Source organism: Phascolarctos cinereus, unplaced genomic scaffold (genome assembly GCF_003287225.1).
Source record: "Phascolarctos cinereus isolate Bilbo 61053 unplaced genomic scaffold, phaCin_HiC Scaffold_2;HRSCAF=192, whole genome shotgun sequence".
NCBI classification, from domain to species: domain Eukaryota; kingdom Metazoa; phylum Chordata; class Mammalia; order Diprotodontia; family Phascolarctidae; genus Phascolarctos; species Phascolarctos cinereus.
Window position 1 is genome coordinate 322,209,974 of NW_027555625.1, and position 18,486 is coordinate 322,228,459.

General features: G+C 38.3%; 1 protein-coding gene across 8 annotated transcripts in view; it reads right to left on the bottom strand.

The window, feature by feature from the left end:
• The window catches only part of CHD6 (chromodomain helicase DNA binding protein 6), a 183,841-nt gene that overhangs the window by 125,285 nt on the left and 40,070 nt on the right, over positions 1-18,486 (bottom strand). For 6 of the 8 annotated variants that reach the window (XM_020998890.2, XM_020998891.2, XM_020998892.2 and 3 more), the window contains one exon: positions 4,599-4,658. In XM_020998890.2, the coding sequence (XP_020854549.1) occupies positions 4,599-4,631 (33 nt within the window). In that variant the 5' untranslated portion in view covers positions 4,632-4,658. Of the gene's footprint in view, positions 1-4,598; positions 4,659-16,461; positions 16,548-18,486 lie in introns of those variants that run through there. The other 2 variants (XM_078150235.1, XM_078150233.1) reach the window with 1 other exon arrangement.

The window sequence follows — 18,486 nt, forward strand, 5'->3', positions numbered from 1 at the left end:
CTCCTCGCCCCAGGACTGCCACCCAGAACTGTGACCCAGATCCAAGCATGGGCAAAGCAAGAGAATCCTGCACCAGCACAGAGCGCCCTGCAATCCCCCTCTGATCAGCCACCCGATTCCCTCTCTCAAGAGGCAGCCACTGTTCTGGGGCCAAGCTCAAGGAATGGGGCTGGGACCCCACGCTTCTCTCTCACCGCAGAAACAGACTTTTCTCACTGACCTTCTAAGTTATCTTTGGTGTTCATGGGTTAAGAGGTCTGGAAATCACCACAGCTGCTTGCGATTCAGTCCTCTGAGGCCTGCTCCAGGTTTGCTGTGGCCTGTGTGCCCACGCCGAACTGCGCTCCTCTTTCAGCCAAGCGCGATATACCTTTCTGATCAACCATCCAGGTTGTCTTCGGTTGGAAATTTGTTTCACTCTGTCTTTTTGTGGGTTCTGCTGCTTTAGAATTTGTTTAGAGCCATTTTTTATACTATTTGGAGGGGTTTTGGGGAGAGCTCAAGCAAGTCACTGCTTTCACTCTGCCATCTTGGCTCCACCCCCCAAAGTAATTTTTCTTAAGCACAGATCTGACCATCTGACTCCCCTATTCAATCAATTCTGGTAGCTTCCTACTGCCCCAGAATGAAACAGGAACTCTTCTGTTTAGCTTTTAAAAAGCCTAGTCTCAATCTATTTTTTCCAGCCCTAATGCAGCTCATTACCCTACCACACTATGCAATCTAGACAAATTAGCGTCCTTTCATTTCCTCACACATCTCATTTCTTCGCACTACCCATTCCATATACTTGGAATGAACTCCCTCTCCATCTCGGCTTCTCCATCTTTCTTCCTTTAAGACACATTTCGAGTATCATCTCACATATGTGTGTGTGCGAATGTGTGTGTATGTGTATATGTGTGTGTATGTGTGTGTGTATGTGTATATATGTATATATGTATGTATATATATGTGTATGTGTATATATATGTGTATATACATACGTGTGTGTGTGTGTGTGTGTGTGTGTGTGTGTGTATGGGAATTCTTTCCTGATCATCCCTCTCAAACTACCCTGTATTTAACTACCTTGTATAACATTTACTCACTATTTGTGTGTGTGTGTGTGTGTGTGTGTGTGTGTGTGTGTGTGTGTGTGTATATATATATTATATATATGTCCCACTAGAATAAGCTTCTTGTGAGTAGGGATTGTTTCAATCTTTGTACTAGTATCACAGCGCATGGCACATTTAATAAACATTTGCTGACTGAATGATTGCAAAATAGCTGCTAAGAAGTCACTGGTAAAAGGAGTTTCCTTATTGTAAGTTCACTGCAACTAGTGAAATCACAGGTCTGGGCAATAAAATTCCCCTACTGTGTGTAACAGTTTAGAAGCAATAGTAGTGGCAAAGAAAAACAAATGTAGGAACCCTGGGTTTTGTGGCAGATTAAAGAAGGGGTCCAAAAGGATACATTAAGCCCATATAACACACTAACAGATTTTTGGGGGTTCCAGACCTACGATTTCATTACTGTTCGTAACAGGAGTGAAAAAACTCCTCTTACTGGAAATCTGCTGCTAATGTGCAACTTACTCTTAAAAAACTGCCCACAGGACTAAAAGGTGAAGTGACTTGCCCAGGGTCTCAAATCCGATCTATATAACACAGGTAGCACTTAAATCTAAGTGTTCCTGACTTTTGGGCTCTAGTCCCAATATTACACTCCCTGTCAACATTAACAACAATTTTCTCAAAATTCATTAAATATCCCTTTTTTCCCCTCTTTTCTGTTGTTTATTTAAGATTATCCATAATGACAGAAGCAGAGAATGGCTTCAATCCTTCCAAAACCATTTCACTTCCAAAGAAATATGTATATATTTGAGAGGTTTCTTCCCATTACCTCACAATCCATGCCAACAGAAGCAAAGAATCCATACCAGTTGAATTTACAATTGGTTCTGAGATTTTAGCCTATTATTTAAATAAATTATTGTTTACAGCTTAAATCAGGCCAAAATGTGATTAAGTTTCCCTTCCTTCTGGTTAGCAATTCAATGACAAATTATTATTACTGCTTTTACCAGGATTTTTAAATCTTGAGACTAAATAAAGGGTGGTGGAGTAACAATCCTTTAAAAAAAACTTTTAAAAATCCATATGTAAATATTTGTGTGAGGTTTCTCCCGATGACTCTTTAAACACATGTTTCTTTCAACACGAAAATAATTTGTTCCCAGGATTTTGCCCAGATTATGAGGATTCTGCCTGTAATACAATGCTCATTTTTCTTTCTCTTCTCTCTCTTTTTTTTTTTGGTGAGGCAAATGAGGGTAAGTGACTTGTCCAGGGTCACATAGCTAGTAAGTGTCAAGCGTCTGAGGCCAAATTTGAATTCAGGTCCTCCTGCCTCCAAGGACAGAGCTCAATGCACCACCTAGCTGCCTCTTTTTCTCTTCTCCTTTGGGAGTAACCACTATTCAACTTTAACCACTAAATGAGTTAAATAAAGTACACTGATTTATTTAATCATTACTCATTTTGCTTAAGACTGACAACAAACAGGTCAAACAGTTCCACTGACTGGTCATCTGATTGGTCATTTTAATTTTTCCTTCCAAGGAGAAACAAGGTGGCTACATTCCCAATAGAGTGGCTCAGGCTCTTGAGTATGGTGTGTTGTCTAGATCTAGGAAGTCCCCAGCCAATGCTATTACCATCCTACCCTATACTACCACTGGCTCTGCTATGAATTAGTGCAACCATTTTTGAAAGCAATATGGGATTATGCAAATAAAATGACTAAAATGCTCATAACCTTGGGCCCCAGACATTCTACTACTAAGCATATACCCCAAATAGTTCACTGACAAAAGAAAAGTTCCATATACACCAAACTATTTTACAGCACCTTTTTTTGTGATAGCAAAAAACTGGAAACAAAGTAGAGGTCCATTGATTAGGAAATAGTAAATAAACTGTGGTATGTAAATGTAATGGAATTTTACTATGCTGTAAAAAAAAGTATATGAAATATGAACACAGAATATCATGTAAAAATTTACATGAACATCAACTGATACACAATGAAGTAAGAAGAGCAAAGAAAATAATATGCAGCATTGCTATAGCAGTGCAAATAGAAAGAACCATAACCACTACAAAGTAATAAAAATTAATGTAAAATTACAATGAACAAGCATGGTCCCAAAGAAGAGGCATGAGAAGATACCTCTTCTCCCTCCTTTGCAAAGGTGGAAGTTTCAGGAGCATGGAATTTCATATATTTTCAGACTTTTTCGATATATTCATTAGTTTTGCTGATTTTTTCCTTTTTTTCTTTAAAAAAAAAAAGAAACCTTCTTTGTTATATGTGATAGGCCTCTGGGAGGGGAAATGAGGAAAAATGCAGAGGGAAATTCAGCAATGTAAAAATAAAAATATCAACAAAATGTACTTTTTAAAAAGACTGACAAATTTCAACAGGGTAACTAAGGTTTCAAAATACAGGGCCAGGATGCTCCCATTCTATATACCCAACCCCTACAATCAAAGGTACAGTTTTCTTTTGACCACAATTAGAAGACCCCAGTCAGGCACAAAGGATTTTGCTGGGCCAATAACTACAATGGCCAAATCCTATAATCAACTCATCTCCTCTAGAATATAGCCACCAAAATATCAGCATCTCACTCCCACCATGATACTTTGAACCAAAAATCTCAATAACTTAATATCAAACCCTCATCTCTCAATCTCTTTCTACTCCAATCATTTAAAATTGTGAGACAAGAACTAAATATAAAAACAATAACCAATAACAGGAGAACAGGGTCAGAATCCGTGATTTCATCCTTATAAGAAATTCCTGGATAAGGAAACTCAATAGACCACACAGATTGGCACTTTCCACAACTAAGTGTTATAGTACTGCCTACAGGAAGGGGTATGCCCAGCTAATGCAAACCTACTCAGATTGTAAAATTTCAATATGAACATTGACACCTCAGACAAACTACAAATTAAGACTCAATTTATTCTTTTGTTGATAATAAGCAGATTAAACTTAAAAGTGTGCCAGACATGCTGGTTGTTAAACATTTTGCAGCATACCCTTGCCTAGCATAGGGAGATAAAGGGGCTTGCCTAGGGTCATTCAGCCACTATGAGGCAGAGACAAAATTTGAACCCAGGTCATCTTGGTTTTAAGGCCAAATCTACCCACTTGTCATGCTGCCTCACTATGAGTAATCATAATAAATAAGGTACATCTCACACATAAAAGCAATGATATTTCAGTCAAATAAGCAAAATAAGAAAAAAATTCTTCCTTCAACCTCTTTTGCTCTATGTTATAATTCACAGTATATACAGCTATTATTATCTTTCTACCCCTCTCAGGTTGGTACTGAATAAAGGAGAAAAATATCCAGTGACTGAGACTCTCTAACCCACAGAGCTAAGTTTTAAGTCACTATGCAAACAGGGGGAACCAGGCAAGCAGACAACCTTAGAAATTATTCTAAGAATGAGTCCAATACTGCCAGTACTGATTCCATTAATCCTAGATATTTTAGATAGTAATTCAAAGGAGATATAGTTACCAACCTGTTTCTCTTTCTTCTGTATTTTCATTATCATCAATTGGGGGGAGGGGGAATCTTATTTCTGTAAAACAAAACAAACATCTCAAGGTAAAACTTAAAACATATTGTTAATTTAAAAAGCAAAAATATTTTTTCTCAGACCTCACTGTACCACAAAGAAAATATTACGAGGAATTATTTTTTTATAGTCTATTTTTATCAAAGTCTTACATTTTATCTTCCCAGAGAAAGTCTAAAACCGTGTGTTAAGTGAACAGTCAAAATCATATACTGAGTTTTTCTATCTATCTACCTATCTATCTGTCTATCTATCTATATGTGTAATGTCTATTGATGGAGCTAGTAAGGTAAGGCAGTCCAATTCCTGCCCTCACGGAAATTGTAATCTAAAAGGCAAGATAAGGCATGTCGACAAAATCACTATAATGGCAAGATAAAATTTAAAAGTATCACATGAAAGGTACAAAATGCCAATGGGAATTCCAAGGGATGGCCTTAATACGACAAATGCTTCAGATCACTGAATCTGGACAGATTAGAAGGCCTTTGGAGAAATGTCCCCCACTGTTAATAGCTATTGATGTTCATCTACTCAAATGTAAATACTTGAACCGACACAATTTAGTAGAAAAAAATTTCATCTTCCTAAACTCACTTTTCATATGTGATTCTAAGTTAATCATTACTGGTATAAAGTGCTAAGCACTAACTACACTAGATGGCACACAAAGCCAATTAAAGAGCTTACAAATTAAAAGTTTTTGAAAGAAAAGCACGTTGTATGTTTTACAAAACTAGTAGAAGAGGAATAAATGAAAACTACTTATTCCCAAAGATATGACAGTGATGTTAAAACTGAAAAGTAAGCAAAAAATAGTAAGGGTTAGCTTTTTAAAATTTTAGAGATCATTGGTTGTAAAATGCTAGTTTACTTTCAGTATCATTAAAAATTCAGAAATAATGGGGCAGCTAGGTAGCGCAGTGGGATAGAGCACCAGCCCTGGAGTCAGGAGGACCTGAGTTCAAAGATGACCTCAGATCAAACACTTGACTCTTAATACCTGTGTGACCCTGGGCAAGTCACTTAACCCCAACTGCCTAAAAATAAAAAATTCAGAAACAAAATAATTCAGTCCTTTATGGCACAGTGGAAAAAGCACTAGTTCTGTACTCAGAAGACCTGGGTTAAAATTCTGCTTCTTATCATAAACACCTGTGCAACCTTGGTCAAGCAACACTCTCTCTAGGCCTCAGTTTCCTCATCTATAAAACTGGAGGGGGTGGAGTAGAGGATGATGGACTACATGACCTCTAAGGTCCTTTCCAGCTTCAGTTATAATCCAATTATCTGTTACTTTTCCATCTGATAAATACTCCTCCCCAATTCAAAGATAATTGTAAATTATATTTGATGAATATATTCCTTTCCCATTTACTGGCTTCTATCATCAATATACTGTTTTCTTTATCATGAACATTTATTGAATGTCTGGTTATAGAAGATGCTAAGTACATAGAGGTCTAAGTCATATTCCTTAACTTCGAGAAGCTTCTACTCTATATGGAAAGAAACAACATATACAATAAAAGAGAAACATTTATATAAAGGTAGAATATGTTAAAGACCAAATGCAGAATGAACTTTCTTGCTTTCTATCCTGCTGAGCTGACAAGTGTTTACGTACTGAGGGAGATGGAAGGCAGCATATCAAAAGGCAAGAAAGAAGACAAAAAGAATGACAAGATTAGTCTCAAGGACATACTGAGTCACTTAATACTAAGATCCAGTCACAGAATTAATACATTATTAATGTATTAATACAGAATTAATGCATTAAAACAAATCTGTGACATACCAAATATGTTTTAAGAGAGGTTTTCAAGTTATTATTGTGCACAGAGCCTCATGGGTTTGTGTCACCAACAGGCTTCTACTGATGACAAATAATAGCCTACTCCCAAATCAGACACCCTCCCTTTTACATTCATTCACTCTGCTAACCTCTGTTAAGAAGCACTGTGAGCAGAGTACTGTGCTAACGCTCTGGGGTAGCTACTAAGTTTAGGTAAAACAATTCCTGTTCTCACTGAGCTTCTAAGCCTAGGTGAACAAAACATAAACATAATTGTAATATTCAATATTATATTATACACGCACTAGAAAGCTACCCAACAAAGTGCTATGTGAAACCCCAGATCAAAGGTCCTTATAAAGCAGGGAGATTAGAGGGAATATTTCAAGGTTGGGAAGAAATTCCAAAGGACAAAAGAGAAAGGGAGAATATTCTAGGCATAGGGAACAGTGTGCTTAAGGTAAATCGGGTGTGTGAGAGAAAGGAGGATGAATAGAAAGAGAGTGGTCAGATTTGGCCAGAGCAGAAAGTTTAGGGAGAGGAGTGATATGCAATAAAGCTGGAAAGAAGGGTGGCTGCAGAAAGAAGGGTGGAGGGCCTCCACTGCCAGGCAAAAGAGTCTGACCTTTTCATTCAGTTAAGTAATAGGAAGCCATTGAAGATCTTTAAGTAGACAAGTACTGACCAAATCTTTGCAGATGAAACATTATTCTGAGAGTAGATAAGATAAAAGGAAAGCTGTCAAGAAAATCTCTTTGGAAGTGAGTTAAATAAGTGGTAAAGAAGTAGCATTTATTAAGCGCCTACTATGTGCCACGCACTACGCTAAGCACTTTACAAATATTATCTCCTTTGATCCTCGCAACAACTTTGGGGGTTGTATATGAAAGGCTGGATTTTTCCTGCCAGAAGTTAAAAGTGCAGACAGTGAGGAAATACAGACATTTGGTGAACATAATTTTCCCCCCAATAAACTTGGCAGTGAAGGAGAGTAAAGATATGGGAAAGTAACTATGTGAGATAGATGCATCAAGGAAAAGCCTCTTTTTTGCATAAAGCTCTAAGTAAGTTACAAATCAAGAAGTTTGGAGAGTGGAAGAAGAAAACAAAACTGATTTGGGTGGGGAGCAAATGTGGAAATAGCTGAGAACAAGTCAATCTTTAGTATAAGAGACTAAGTATTCTTGAAACATAAGAAAAATAATATTAAGATATGCTTCATTTTTTTCTTTTTTCTTTCCTTTCTTTATGCTCAATGCAGTATCTACTTCCTGCACATGTATGTAGTACAAGGGATTGGAATAGGGGTGGGGATGGGGAGAGAAACAAAGACAAAATAACCTTAAGGAGCTTATAATCTTGTTGGGGAGGTGAGAGGGGTACACAAACTTCAATTAAAATAGATTAGAAGGTGCGGAGAGCTATGTGAATCCAACCTTGAATATGCCTGGCATAAAGAGAGAGAGAGAGAGAGAGAGAGAGAGAGAGAGAGGCAGAGAGAGAGAGAGAGAGAGAGAGAGAGAGAGAGAGAGAGAGAGTGTCTGTGTGTGTGTCTGTGTGTGTGTGTGTGTGTGTGTGTGTCTGTGTCTGTGTGTGTATGCACATGTTGGCTGACTGGCCAGGGAAAGGGGGTAGGGAATGGACTGAGTGGCAAAATCCTACAAACTAATTCACAATCTTCTTCAGAAAGAAATAGCATTCTAAGTAGAGAGATGATTACAGATAATGGGTTTATGCAATAAACACCTGAGAATTAGCAAAGAAACAGATGAGGAACTTCCTTCAGTAATGGAGTAGAATACAAAATAATTAAACAAAAACCATCAGCATTTTGCACATTACTAACAAAAACTAGGAGGAACTATTAGAAAAAGAAACTCCATTCAAAATGACTGAAATCCATAAAATATATGGCTGTAACCTATCAAAACAGGTTTACATATTTAAACACACATAAACATACAACTACAAAATGGCTATTACATAAATAAAAGTCTAAATAATTGGAGAAAATCAATGTTTGTGACCTGGTTTCACACAATAAAAATGATGCTACTATGTAAATTAAATTCGTGCCACACCAAACTACCAATGGCTACTATACAGAACTAGATAAAACAATTACAAAATTCACTTGGAAGAATAAAAATTTTAAAATTCAAGAGAAAGAATAAAAAAATGAAAACGATCTCACATCACACAGCAGTAGTTATTAAAACTATCTGGTATTGATTTTTAAAAAATTAGACAAATCACTAGCAAGGACTAGTTAAAATCTATATGCAAATTAACATGAATAATATGAACAGTTTTTAAAAGGATCACAAAATAGTAACCATACAGAAAATGATATGGATCATATACAAAACAAAACTCATCACTTTTTTGCCTCAAAACTAATCTTTTCTAATTTTCTAATCTCTATCAAGGGTACTACCATCTATCCAGTCACTCATTTTCACAATTTCAGGGTGTTTTTTGATTCTTCACTCTCCTTATCCCTCCCCCTATATCCAACCAATTATCAAGGTATTAATTCTGCCTCTACAACATCTCTCCCATCTGCCCTCTTTCCTCCATTCACATAGCCACCATCCTGGTTCAAATCTTTATTGATTTTTATCTATACTAACGTAAAGGCCTCCTAACTGGTCCGATACTCCCCCTCTCCCAGTTGCCAAAATGATATTCCTACTGTGTAAGTCTGACCATGCTTTAAGAAGTTTCAGCGACTCCCTAAGACCTCTAGGATCAAATACAAAATCCTCTGGCATTTAAAGCTCTTCACATTCTGTCTCCATCCACCCTGCTTTGCAGGACTAACTAACATATTATTCCCCTTCACACACTCTACAATCCAGGCCAATTGGACTTTTTCCTGTCCTTATACAGGATATCCATTCTCTGCCTCTATGCTTTTATACAGGTATGGAATACACATAATTTCTCTTGTCTGCCTCTTTCCCCTAGCTTCCTCTGAAGCTTAGGTCAAGCATCAAATTCTCCATAAGCACTAGTATCTCATAACCTGAAATTACCTTGTATCTACTTGTGTATCCACAGAACACAAACGATGTGTTCTGTATCTATTTATATGAATGTATACTGTTTCCCCTATAAAATGGAAGCGCCTCCAAGGGCTGGGACTGTTTCAATTTGTCTTTTTAACCCCAGAGCTCAGTACAGTACAGAAATACAAATTAAAACAACATTCATAGTCCCCAAATTGGAACAGATGATAAAGAACAGAAATCACACTAGAGGGGCAGGAAGCTAATGTACATTTGTCAAAGGTCTAAACTAAATGGTATAACCATGGCGGAAAACAATTCGGAATTAGTCAAGAAAAGTCATTAAACCATACCTTTTAGCTACCAATTCCACTATTGGATATATATCCTGCTGGAGTTAATGACAGAAAGAAAAGTCTCATAACCATCATAATACTCACAGTAATACTTTTTATAGTAGCAAAAAGCTGGAAACAAAGTATGTGTCCAGGCCTTGTGAATATCTTAGCAAATTATGTAATATGAAGATGATGGAGTATTATGGCACCTTAGGGAAAAATACATACGAGGAACTCAGAGAAATGCCAAACAATCTGAACAGATACACAAGGAAGCAGAACAGGAGACAATGTATATAATGCCTTTTTTTTTTTGGGTGGGAGGAGGGGGGCTTAGACCTATGATTTCACTGATGTAGAAAACTCCCAGTGAGGAAACTACTGACGGCAAATCAGCATCTGCTTGGCAACAAATGAAAAGATAAGTGTAGGCTATACAGAAGGAAAAACTTGCTAAAAATTAAAGTGGGCCTGGCTGTAGGCCTTCAAGCAGAGGCTGGATGATCCCTGATCAGGCATGTTACGGTGCAGAAAAGGTATGAATTGGACAAGGGGCTAATGACAGGTCATTTACAACTCTAAAATTGTTTGACTCAGTAAAAATGCTATGACAGGTCCACTGACAAAAGTAAGAGAGACATAAAAACCTACTTTAATGGAAAATCTGTCTAAAAGAAATACCTATACACAGAACTTACTCAAGAAGGAACCAAAACTTTCTTAAATGGAACAACAGAAATGAACTAAGGAGGAATAGGTTTGAGTGTTCTACAGGGAAGCAGATGAAGGTAAAGAAAACAACAATTCCAAGTGTAAACCCAGACAAAATGAGATGCATTAAAACTAGTTCTAATTCCAACGGCTTAAGTTCAAAATCAGCAACTAAATTCAATAGATACTTGCATCTAATAAGTCCAAAGAACCCTACGTTAGGCCCTGTAGAAGATATAAAGTATAAGAAGTGGTCATGCCCTCAGAGAGTTTACAATTTCATCAGAGAAATGAAGTACAGGCTAAAAACATAATACAATATATGCCTAAGTGTCCCAGAAGGGGTACTGAAAGTACTAGGGGAATCTGGAGGCAGGCGACATGTCTGTGAGTGTAGTAGCCAAGAAAGTCCTTGTGTAGAAGGTAGGTACCTGAGTTATGCCTTGAAGGCCAGGCAGTACTTGGAAAGGGGATGGTGAGGATGGAAGACACTGGGATAATGTAGAGGAATGAGGAAGGCATGGTAGGGCATGAGGATATTGAGGATGGCACCTTGCTTAGAACACAGAAATCTTGCGAAAGATAATAACTAAAAATGTTTTTAGGGCCAGATGAAAGAGGACTTTGAAAGCACTATGTAATCTAGTAGGGAATAGAGGATACAGAATTGCAGTTAGACCTGGATTCAAATCTGGCACAACAGTTGTACACAATAGTTGTGTGACACAATAGTTGTACAATCATGGTCAAACTTTTATTTAAACTTCTCTATGCCTCAGTTTCTTCATCTGTAAAACAGTGATAATACTTGCAGAAAGAATAACATGGCATAGAGGATAGAAGGCCAGCCTTGTAATTAGAAAAGACCTGGGTTTAAGTACTGCCTCTGACACTTATTAGCTGTGTTAACTACAGGCAAGTCATTTAAGGTCTCGGAGCTCCAGACAACTCTAAAAAAAACCTTCTGTAGAGTTGCCAAGTTTCATTAGAGAAATGAGCTTTCACTTTGGAAATTCCCTACATGAATGAAATCATGAATTCAGACCAGAAGAAAAACCAAAATCCTGTAGTACCCACTTATCTTACAGGGTCATAGTGAGGTTCAAAAGAGATAATGTATGAAGAACACTATGTAAAGCTTCACGTATTATTAGCTATTAATGCCAAGCTGAGATTCTTGTGTCATATCATACAAGCAACAAGAGATTCTGCGTGACGAAACTGGATCTAGTAGTGGTAGGCAGGGCGAATGGAGGGAAGGGGGAAGAAAGAGACTGAAAACAAAGATTACGATAGTCCACAAATAAGATTAAAACCTGAATTAAGGCAGAAGCAAAGGTATAAGGTATAAGAAATTATGTTTCCACAGATGTAGAGGAAGTGGTATAACAACAGAATTCAGAGGGGCAGCTAGGTGGCACAGTGGATAGAGCACTGGCCCTGGATTCAGGAAGACCTGAGTTCAAATCCAGCCTCAGATGCATAACACTTACCAGCTGTGTGACCCTGGGCAAGTCACTTAATCCCACTGCCTAGCAAAAACAAAAAACAAACAAACAAACAAAAAAACCCAATAGAATTCAGAAGCTGTCACAGGGGCAGAAAGAGTGGTCTTGCTCAAGAATTATTTTTAACAATACTACCCAGACACAGACAAAACCTGCTGACATTAGTAGTGGAGTCAGAAGTGAAGAAAGTAAAACAAAGGTTTTATAATAAAGGTTATAGCTCGGTTAAGGTGCATGTGTGTCTAATGAGCTTATGCATATTAACTTCTGGGGGGGAGGGATTAACACAATTGCTGGCACACTGTTGTATGTAGTGGGAGGGAGGGACATATTATGGAGTAATATGAAGTAGGTATTTTGGGAAGTTGTACACCCTGGAGTACCTGATCAATGGGGAAACAAGTGAGGGACCTTGCATTTCAGGACAGGGATATAACTGCTTGCTCTCGTGTCTCTAGCAACACACCTGCTTCTTGCAAGAATGTATAATAAATTAGCTTGCCTCATCTACCGTGGCAGTCTTTGTTTTTCCTATAGAAGTTATTCCCCATAAAGAAAAAGGAAAGGAAAACAGGGATTCAAGATATTTCAAATGAAGTTGAAGCCAAAATTTAAAGAGAATTTTATAAAAACCAATCAAAACAACAAATAATTATTGAACACCTACTTCATACATGGTGGATGGAGAATCCTACATAAAATCAGATACACTTCCAAAATTTCTACCATGGTTAGAAAAATGGTAACAAGAGGAAAAAATGGGAAGATGATCAGACTGTGAGAGAAGGTGAAGAGCTTCATTTTGGTTATGCTGAACTGAAAATAAGCACATACAAATGGAAACATGACAGAATCTTAAAATTATAGAATTTTAGAGTTTAGTGGGATCTTGGGGGAATAATCCAGTCCATTCCCTTTATTTTAGAAACAAGAAAACTGAGGCCTAGAGAGGGATGTAATTTGCCCATTGTCAGCAGAAATGCCAACACTAAAACTCAGGTCTACTGATTCAAATTCCATCTCTCTACTATATGAGGTTATCTTATAGACAGCTGGAAATTGGGAGAGCAGGCAAATGAGGGGGTCAATGATACAGCTGCAGATTTGGACTACTCTGTCATGGGAACAGATGAGATTTCTCAGGTGAAATGTGGAGAAAAATATATAACTGCACCAGGTCACTCCATTCATAGTTTCCCTACAGTAGCCCTGGGTATCAAAAAGTATTTATTAATCCATTGACTATTTTGCTTTCTTGGGTTTCCTCTGGCTGGTTTTCCAGTACTTTGATTTGAGAGTAAATGGTAGAATACCAGGGAAACACATACAGAGATCCCAAGGTAGTAGGAGATTTACATGAACCATTTTAGGGAAGACTGATGGAATCTTCTAAAAGGATTGAAGATTAAGAATAATTTATAGGATAAACAGTCATAAATCTTGAGGGATATAACTGAAATTAATTCAGCTTAATCTCTATATTCAAGAAGCATTTAATTTGATTTTGAATTATTAAAATGTGCATAAAATGTTTTTTGAGTAACATGCAAAAGATACCTAGAAATCCATGAGGTTCCTAATGTCACAACCAGATTGTCCTCATACCCCTAGAGGCAGTATGCCATACCATTAGATGAAGTGCTGGGCTGGGAAGCAGGAAGACCAGGATTCAAATTCCACATCTCATCCAGGGCAAGTCACTTATAACCTCTACGTCCCTCATGGCAAATCCTTAGGATAGGAGGACACAGAATAAGAGCTCAAGGAAAGTAGGAGGTCACTGAGCCCAACTCCTTCATCTTAAAGATGAAGAAACTAAGGCCTAAAAAGGTGAAGTGATTTGATAGCCAGGCGGCAATTTCTTGCGAGACAACTTCCACACCCAAAAGACAGCAAGACATCTAATCCAAAACTGTGGGAAACGAAACTGAAGTAGAAACAAAGAAGAACATTGGCTCAAAAACAACAACAGAAGTTTTGGCTTTTTGCCTCTACCTTAAAAACTAATTTTCTAGTGATGCCAGAATGCCACAACTACTCTAGGGCCGATATGGAGAAGAGTAAGTATGGTCACCTCAAGAATGAAAGGAATTTAAGATCTTGCAATTCCGCTCAAATGAAGCTATGGGATTATTCGTAGATAGAAAGAAAAAACATGGACTGGGGTTTTGCTATTAGTGTCTCTATTTTAAAATTCCATGATGAAAACCTGGATACAACATCTCTGTCATATGAGATCTCATGCTTCTGCAGGGACATATTATACTGTGTTGGCCTCCAAAATTATACTTTCTGAATGCAGCGCTCCACTTTGATCTCTGTACACACACCCTTAAAGAATGAGAATTTTTGTTTACTGTATTTTCCTTTATTTATATTTTGCTTTGTAAGCTCAGAATTTGAGGGGGAAATGTGCAGTTTTTGTCTCTACCCTTTTTTTCCCTCATAAGAAAATGAGAGCTAGAAAACACTGTAGCAGATGGAAAAACGGAGTCTGTGGGGAAGAGAAACAGCAAAATGCTACATAACTTGGAGCTATGGTGGTAGCAAACTAAGAAGTAGTTGAGTATTTATTAAGTGCTACTATGTGCCAAGAACTGTGCTACACCCAGAGGATACTAAAGCGAGACAGCTTCTGCCCTCAAGGAGCTTCCGTTCTAATAGAGGGGTACAAGTTGGGTAGTAGCCAAGGAAGGAAGTTTTGGTTTAGAAAAATCACAAGGAATTTTGTCATTTAGTGGAGTCATTTAGGAAATAATTTTCAAGCTCCTTCCAATACCAATGACAGTACTGATTTTATTTTTACTCCCAGAAAAACAACAAACTGTGGAAGATGTATGTATATATGGGAGAAGGGAGGAATGGAGGTGGTATTTACAAATACCACAGTAGGCAGTAGAAAAGATGGCAGGATGCACACACTGGATGGGCCCAATGTCTCTGTAACTGACTGGCTGGATGGGAAAGATGGCCTAGGACTAGCTGGATGGGTGGACTGGGATGAGTTTTCAATCACCCCTCAAAGGTATCAAGTGTATCTTTCACATGAGGAGAGGTACAGAAAGCAGTTTCATTTGCATTGGATTGACAACAGGAATGTAATACCCTACAGTAAAAGAGTTTAGGTTCTAAGAATCTGGCTACATCAGAGCCAACAAATTTCATCTATTTCAATAGGTGAAAGCAATGACAAGAAAGAAGCAGATTAATAACTAGAAGAAATAAAGTAACACTTCCCTAGAGCCCTTCCAGAGGTTCTATGATACAAAAGTGTATGAAACTAAAAGCAGGTCCCTTTCCTAGATTTCCTTACAAAAGCTACACCAATCAGGAGACCTCAGAAAGCACTAATCTCAGTCAATATCTGTATTTCCAATGCCCCAAAATAATTTTCTTTACCCAAGAATATAACAATTCATGGCAAAAAATTGTCTTTTATATCACAGAATTTCCAAAGCAAACCATACTAACTCTGAGAAGTGGTTCTCGAACTTTCCCATGAATGATGTGAAACTGAAGAACTCTCACACTACTCTATCCACCTGCACTTGGCACCCAAAGTCTGTTCTCAGGGAATCACAGAAACGGGAAAAATTCTCACGGTGGGAGCTCAAAATGTAGTTGAGGAAATCAAACTAAACATGTAAAACATGGCTAATACATAACTGAATCAACAAGTATATGGGCATACAAAGACAAGAACTGATCAGCTTCAGCTGTCAAGGAACACATGTTCTATTGGAGGAAACAACATGCCTATACACGAGTGTATATGAGATACACACAAGGTAATGGGGGGGGCAGCAAGGTACTAACAGCTGAGGAGAAAGACCTCATATGGGAGGTATTTGAACATGGCTTTGAAGTAAGGGGGGAAGGTGAACAATCACATTCCAAACTGAGCAAGAGCCTGAGAAAAGGCCCCCAAAAGGAAGACAGACTGGAGAACAGCAAGGAGATCATTATGACCCAAACATACACTGTGTGTGGGGATGGGGGAGGGTGGGGGGGATTAATGTGAAATTAGTCAATCAATAAATATTCATGTATTAAGCACCTACTATGTGCCACGCACTGTGCTGAGCCCTGCAGATACAAAAAGAAGCAAAAGCTAGTCCCTGCACTCAAGGTGCTTCACACGTTTCATCTACCTACCACCTCTCAAGTGAAAGAAACAAAGTATGTTTCACGAGTAGTTCTCCAGAATTAAAGATTCAACCCTCTCATTTTACAGATGGGAAAACTGAGGCTCAGAAAAACACATCTTGTGGCAAAACTGGGAGTCAAACCAAATCCGCCTCCAAGACCAAGGCTTTCTGCATCACTACATGATGTTGCTCATAAGATTTCTTAGTATCCCTTCCATGGTAGATGGATCCAATTTCTTAACAACTGGCCCTTTGCACAATCAGTTAATAATTATAAATACACACTATATACTACCTGCAAAGCACCAGCCTGAGGATTTGAGGGAAATACAAATACCAAGTTTAGGTTCCTGACTTCAAGGACTTTATAACCTAGAAGGGAAATGAGACAGATAGCTATATTACAAAGTATTACAAGATAACTAGATCAGGTGTTTGTAAAACAAAACGTCATGTAATGTCCAAGGTAGTCAATTCAGATATCTGTAACAGATTCTGTGGAAGAGGTAACATGAATTTGATGGTAATTCAATCAACCAACAAGCTATTATTAAGAGCCTACTATATGCCAGGCACGTGACAGGTGCTGGAGATACAAAGACCAGAAGAAAACAGTGCCTGCTCTCTAGAAGCTACATCCTCTGGAGGAAGATGATGCATACACGTTTAAGAATATACAGAATAAATCCAAAATAAATACAAAGTACATTAGTAGAAAATTGCTCCAATTACCCCAGATTTATTCCACACTGAGATTTTTGTTCACTTTAGAGTACACAGTTTCTTGCATTCTATAGTGCTACTATAGCCTACATCTGAGAAACCTAGCCCAATTTGGAAGCTACATAGTAAGCACAAAGTCTTACCATCCAAGGACAAAGGCCAGCTCTGTTAGAGCACTGCAGGGCACATCCTCTCCAGGCTCCCCACCCCACCACCCCCATACTAGTTTTGTTGTTGTTGTTGTTCTGGTTGTTGTAGTTGTTGTTTTGGGAGGTAAGGACGAAGGACTGGGAGAATGAAGACAAGGGAGAAACCATATCTGCTTAAACTCTCAGAACTTGCTTAAGTCATCAGACTCCCTAAACTGTCAATAGCTGCCTTTGGGATCTGCTCACAACCATACAATACAGCCATCAAACTTCTAAACTAAGCATCAACTAAGTATGATTCTCTAGACCACTAATAGTCATCTCTTGGGAAATTTTTCCTTTATCATCTTCCATGAAGTAAAGCTGTTATAAGTACAAATAGTTCTCTCTTTTTGCTATTTTGCTCATCTCATCACCAACGTGCAGTAAAAAAAAAAAAGACTTCATTTTCACCAATAACTTGTTCATTCCTTCATTTCCAACACTTCTCTAATTCATCAGGACAAAAATTCACTTACTAAGGACACAGGGGTGTCATCTAGTGGCAAAAAGAATAATAGCAGATTTCTTAATTTATATAATATGAATCCAACTGTATAGGCAGCGGGTGAAATGGGCCACTGAACTTCACTACACTACATAAGCATTACATATATGGAGGGAGGGGAGAGAGGAAGAATGGATAGTTCAAAGACTCCCAGAATCTCAAAGTTGGAAAGGATCTCAGAAACTACCCTACCCAAACAGGAATTCACCACTACAACAGAGCTGAAAAGTGGTTAGATAGAGTTGCTTGAAGACTTCTACTGAGGAGAAACCCAAATACCTCAGGAAAGAGCCCATTTTACTTCTGGATAGCTCCAGTTACTGGACAGGCAGCTAGGTCAGTAGACTGGGGTAAAAAGATCAGTAAACTCAGGAGTCTGGGGAGACCTAGGATCAAATTTTGCCTCTAACACAGGCAAGTCATCTAACTTTTCTGAGTTTCAATTTCTTCATCTGTAAAATGGGGATAAAACCTCTGTAGTACCTGCAAGTGCAAAGGCAAGGACACAACAGCTGGAGTGTCTTGGGTAAGAAACAAAGAGGCCAGGTTGGTTGGAACACAGAGGACAGGAGGGAGTATAATGTCCAGTGAAGATAGAAAGACAGCTTGGAGGGCTCGGTTGCCCTCTTTGCTTTCTCAAGCCAACTCCTGTAAAAAGCTGTCTCCATTATTTATTGCTATTTTCTCCTCTCACTCTTCAGCACAGTTGAAACCACTATTTCCAAAGTTACCAATGACATCGTAACTGCCGAATCTGATGGTCTTTTCTCATCCTCATCCTGCCTGACCTATCTACTTCATCTGACATTGCTGACCACTCTGTCCTTCAAGATCCTCCCTCTCCTCTGGATTTTGGTGATAGTGCCCTTTCCTGGTTTTCTTCCTACCCATCTGACTCCTC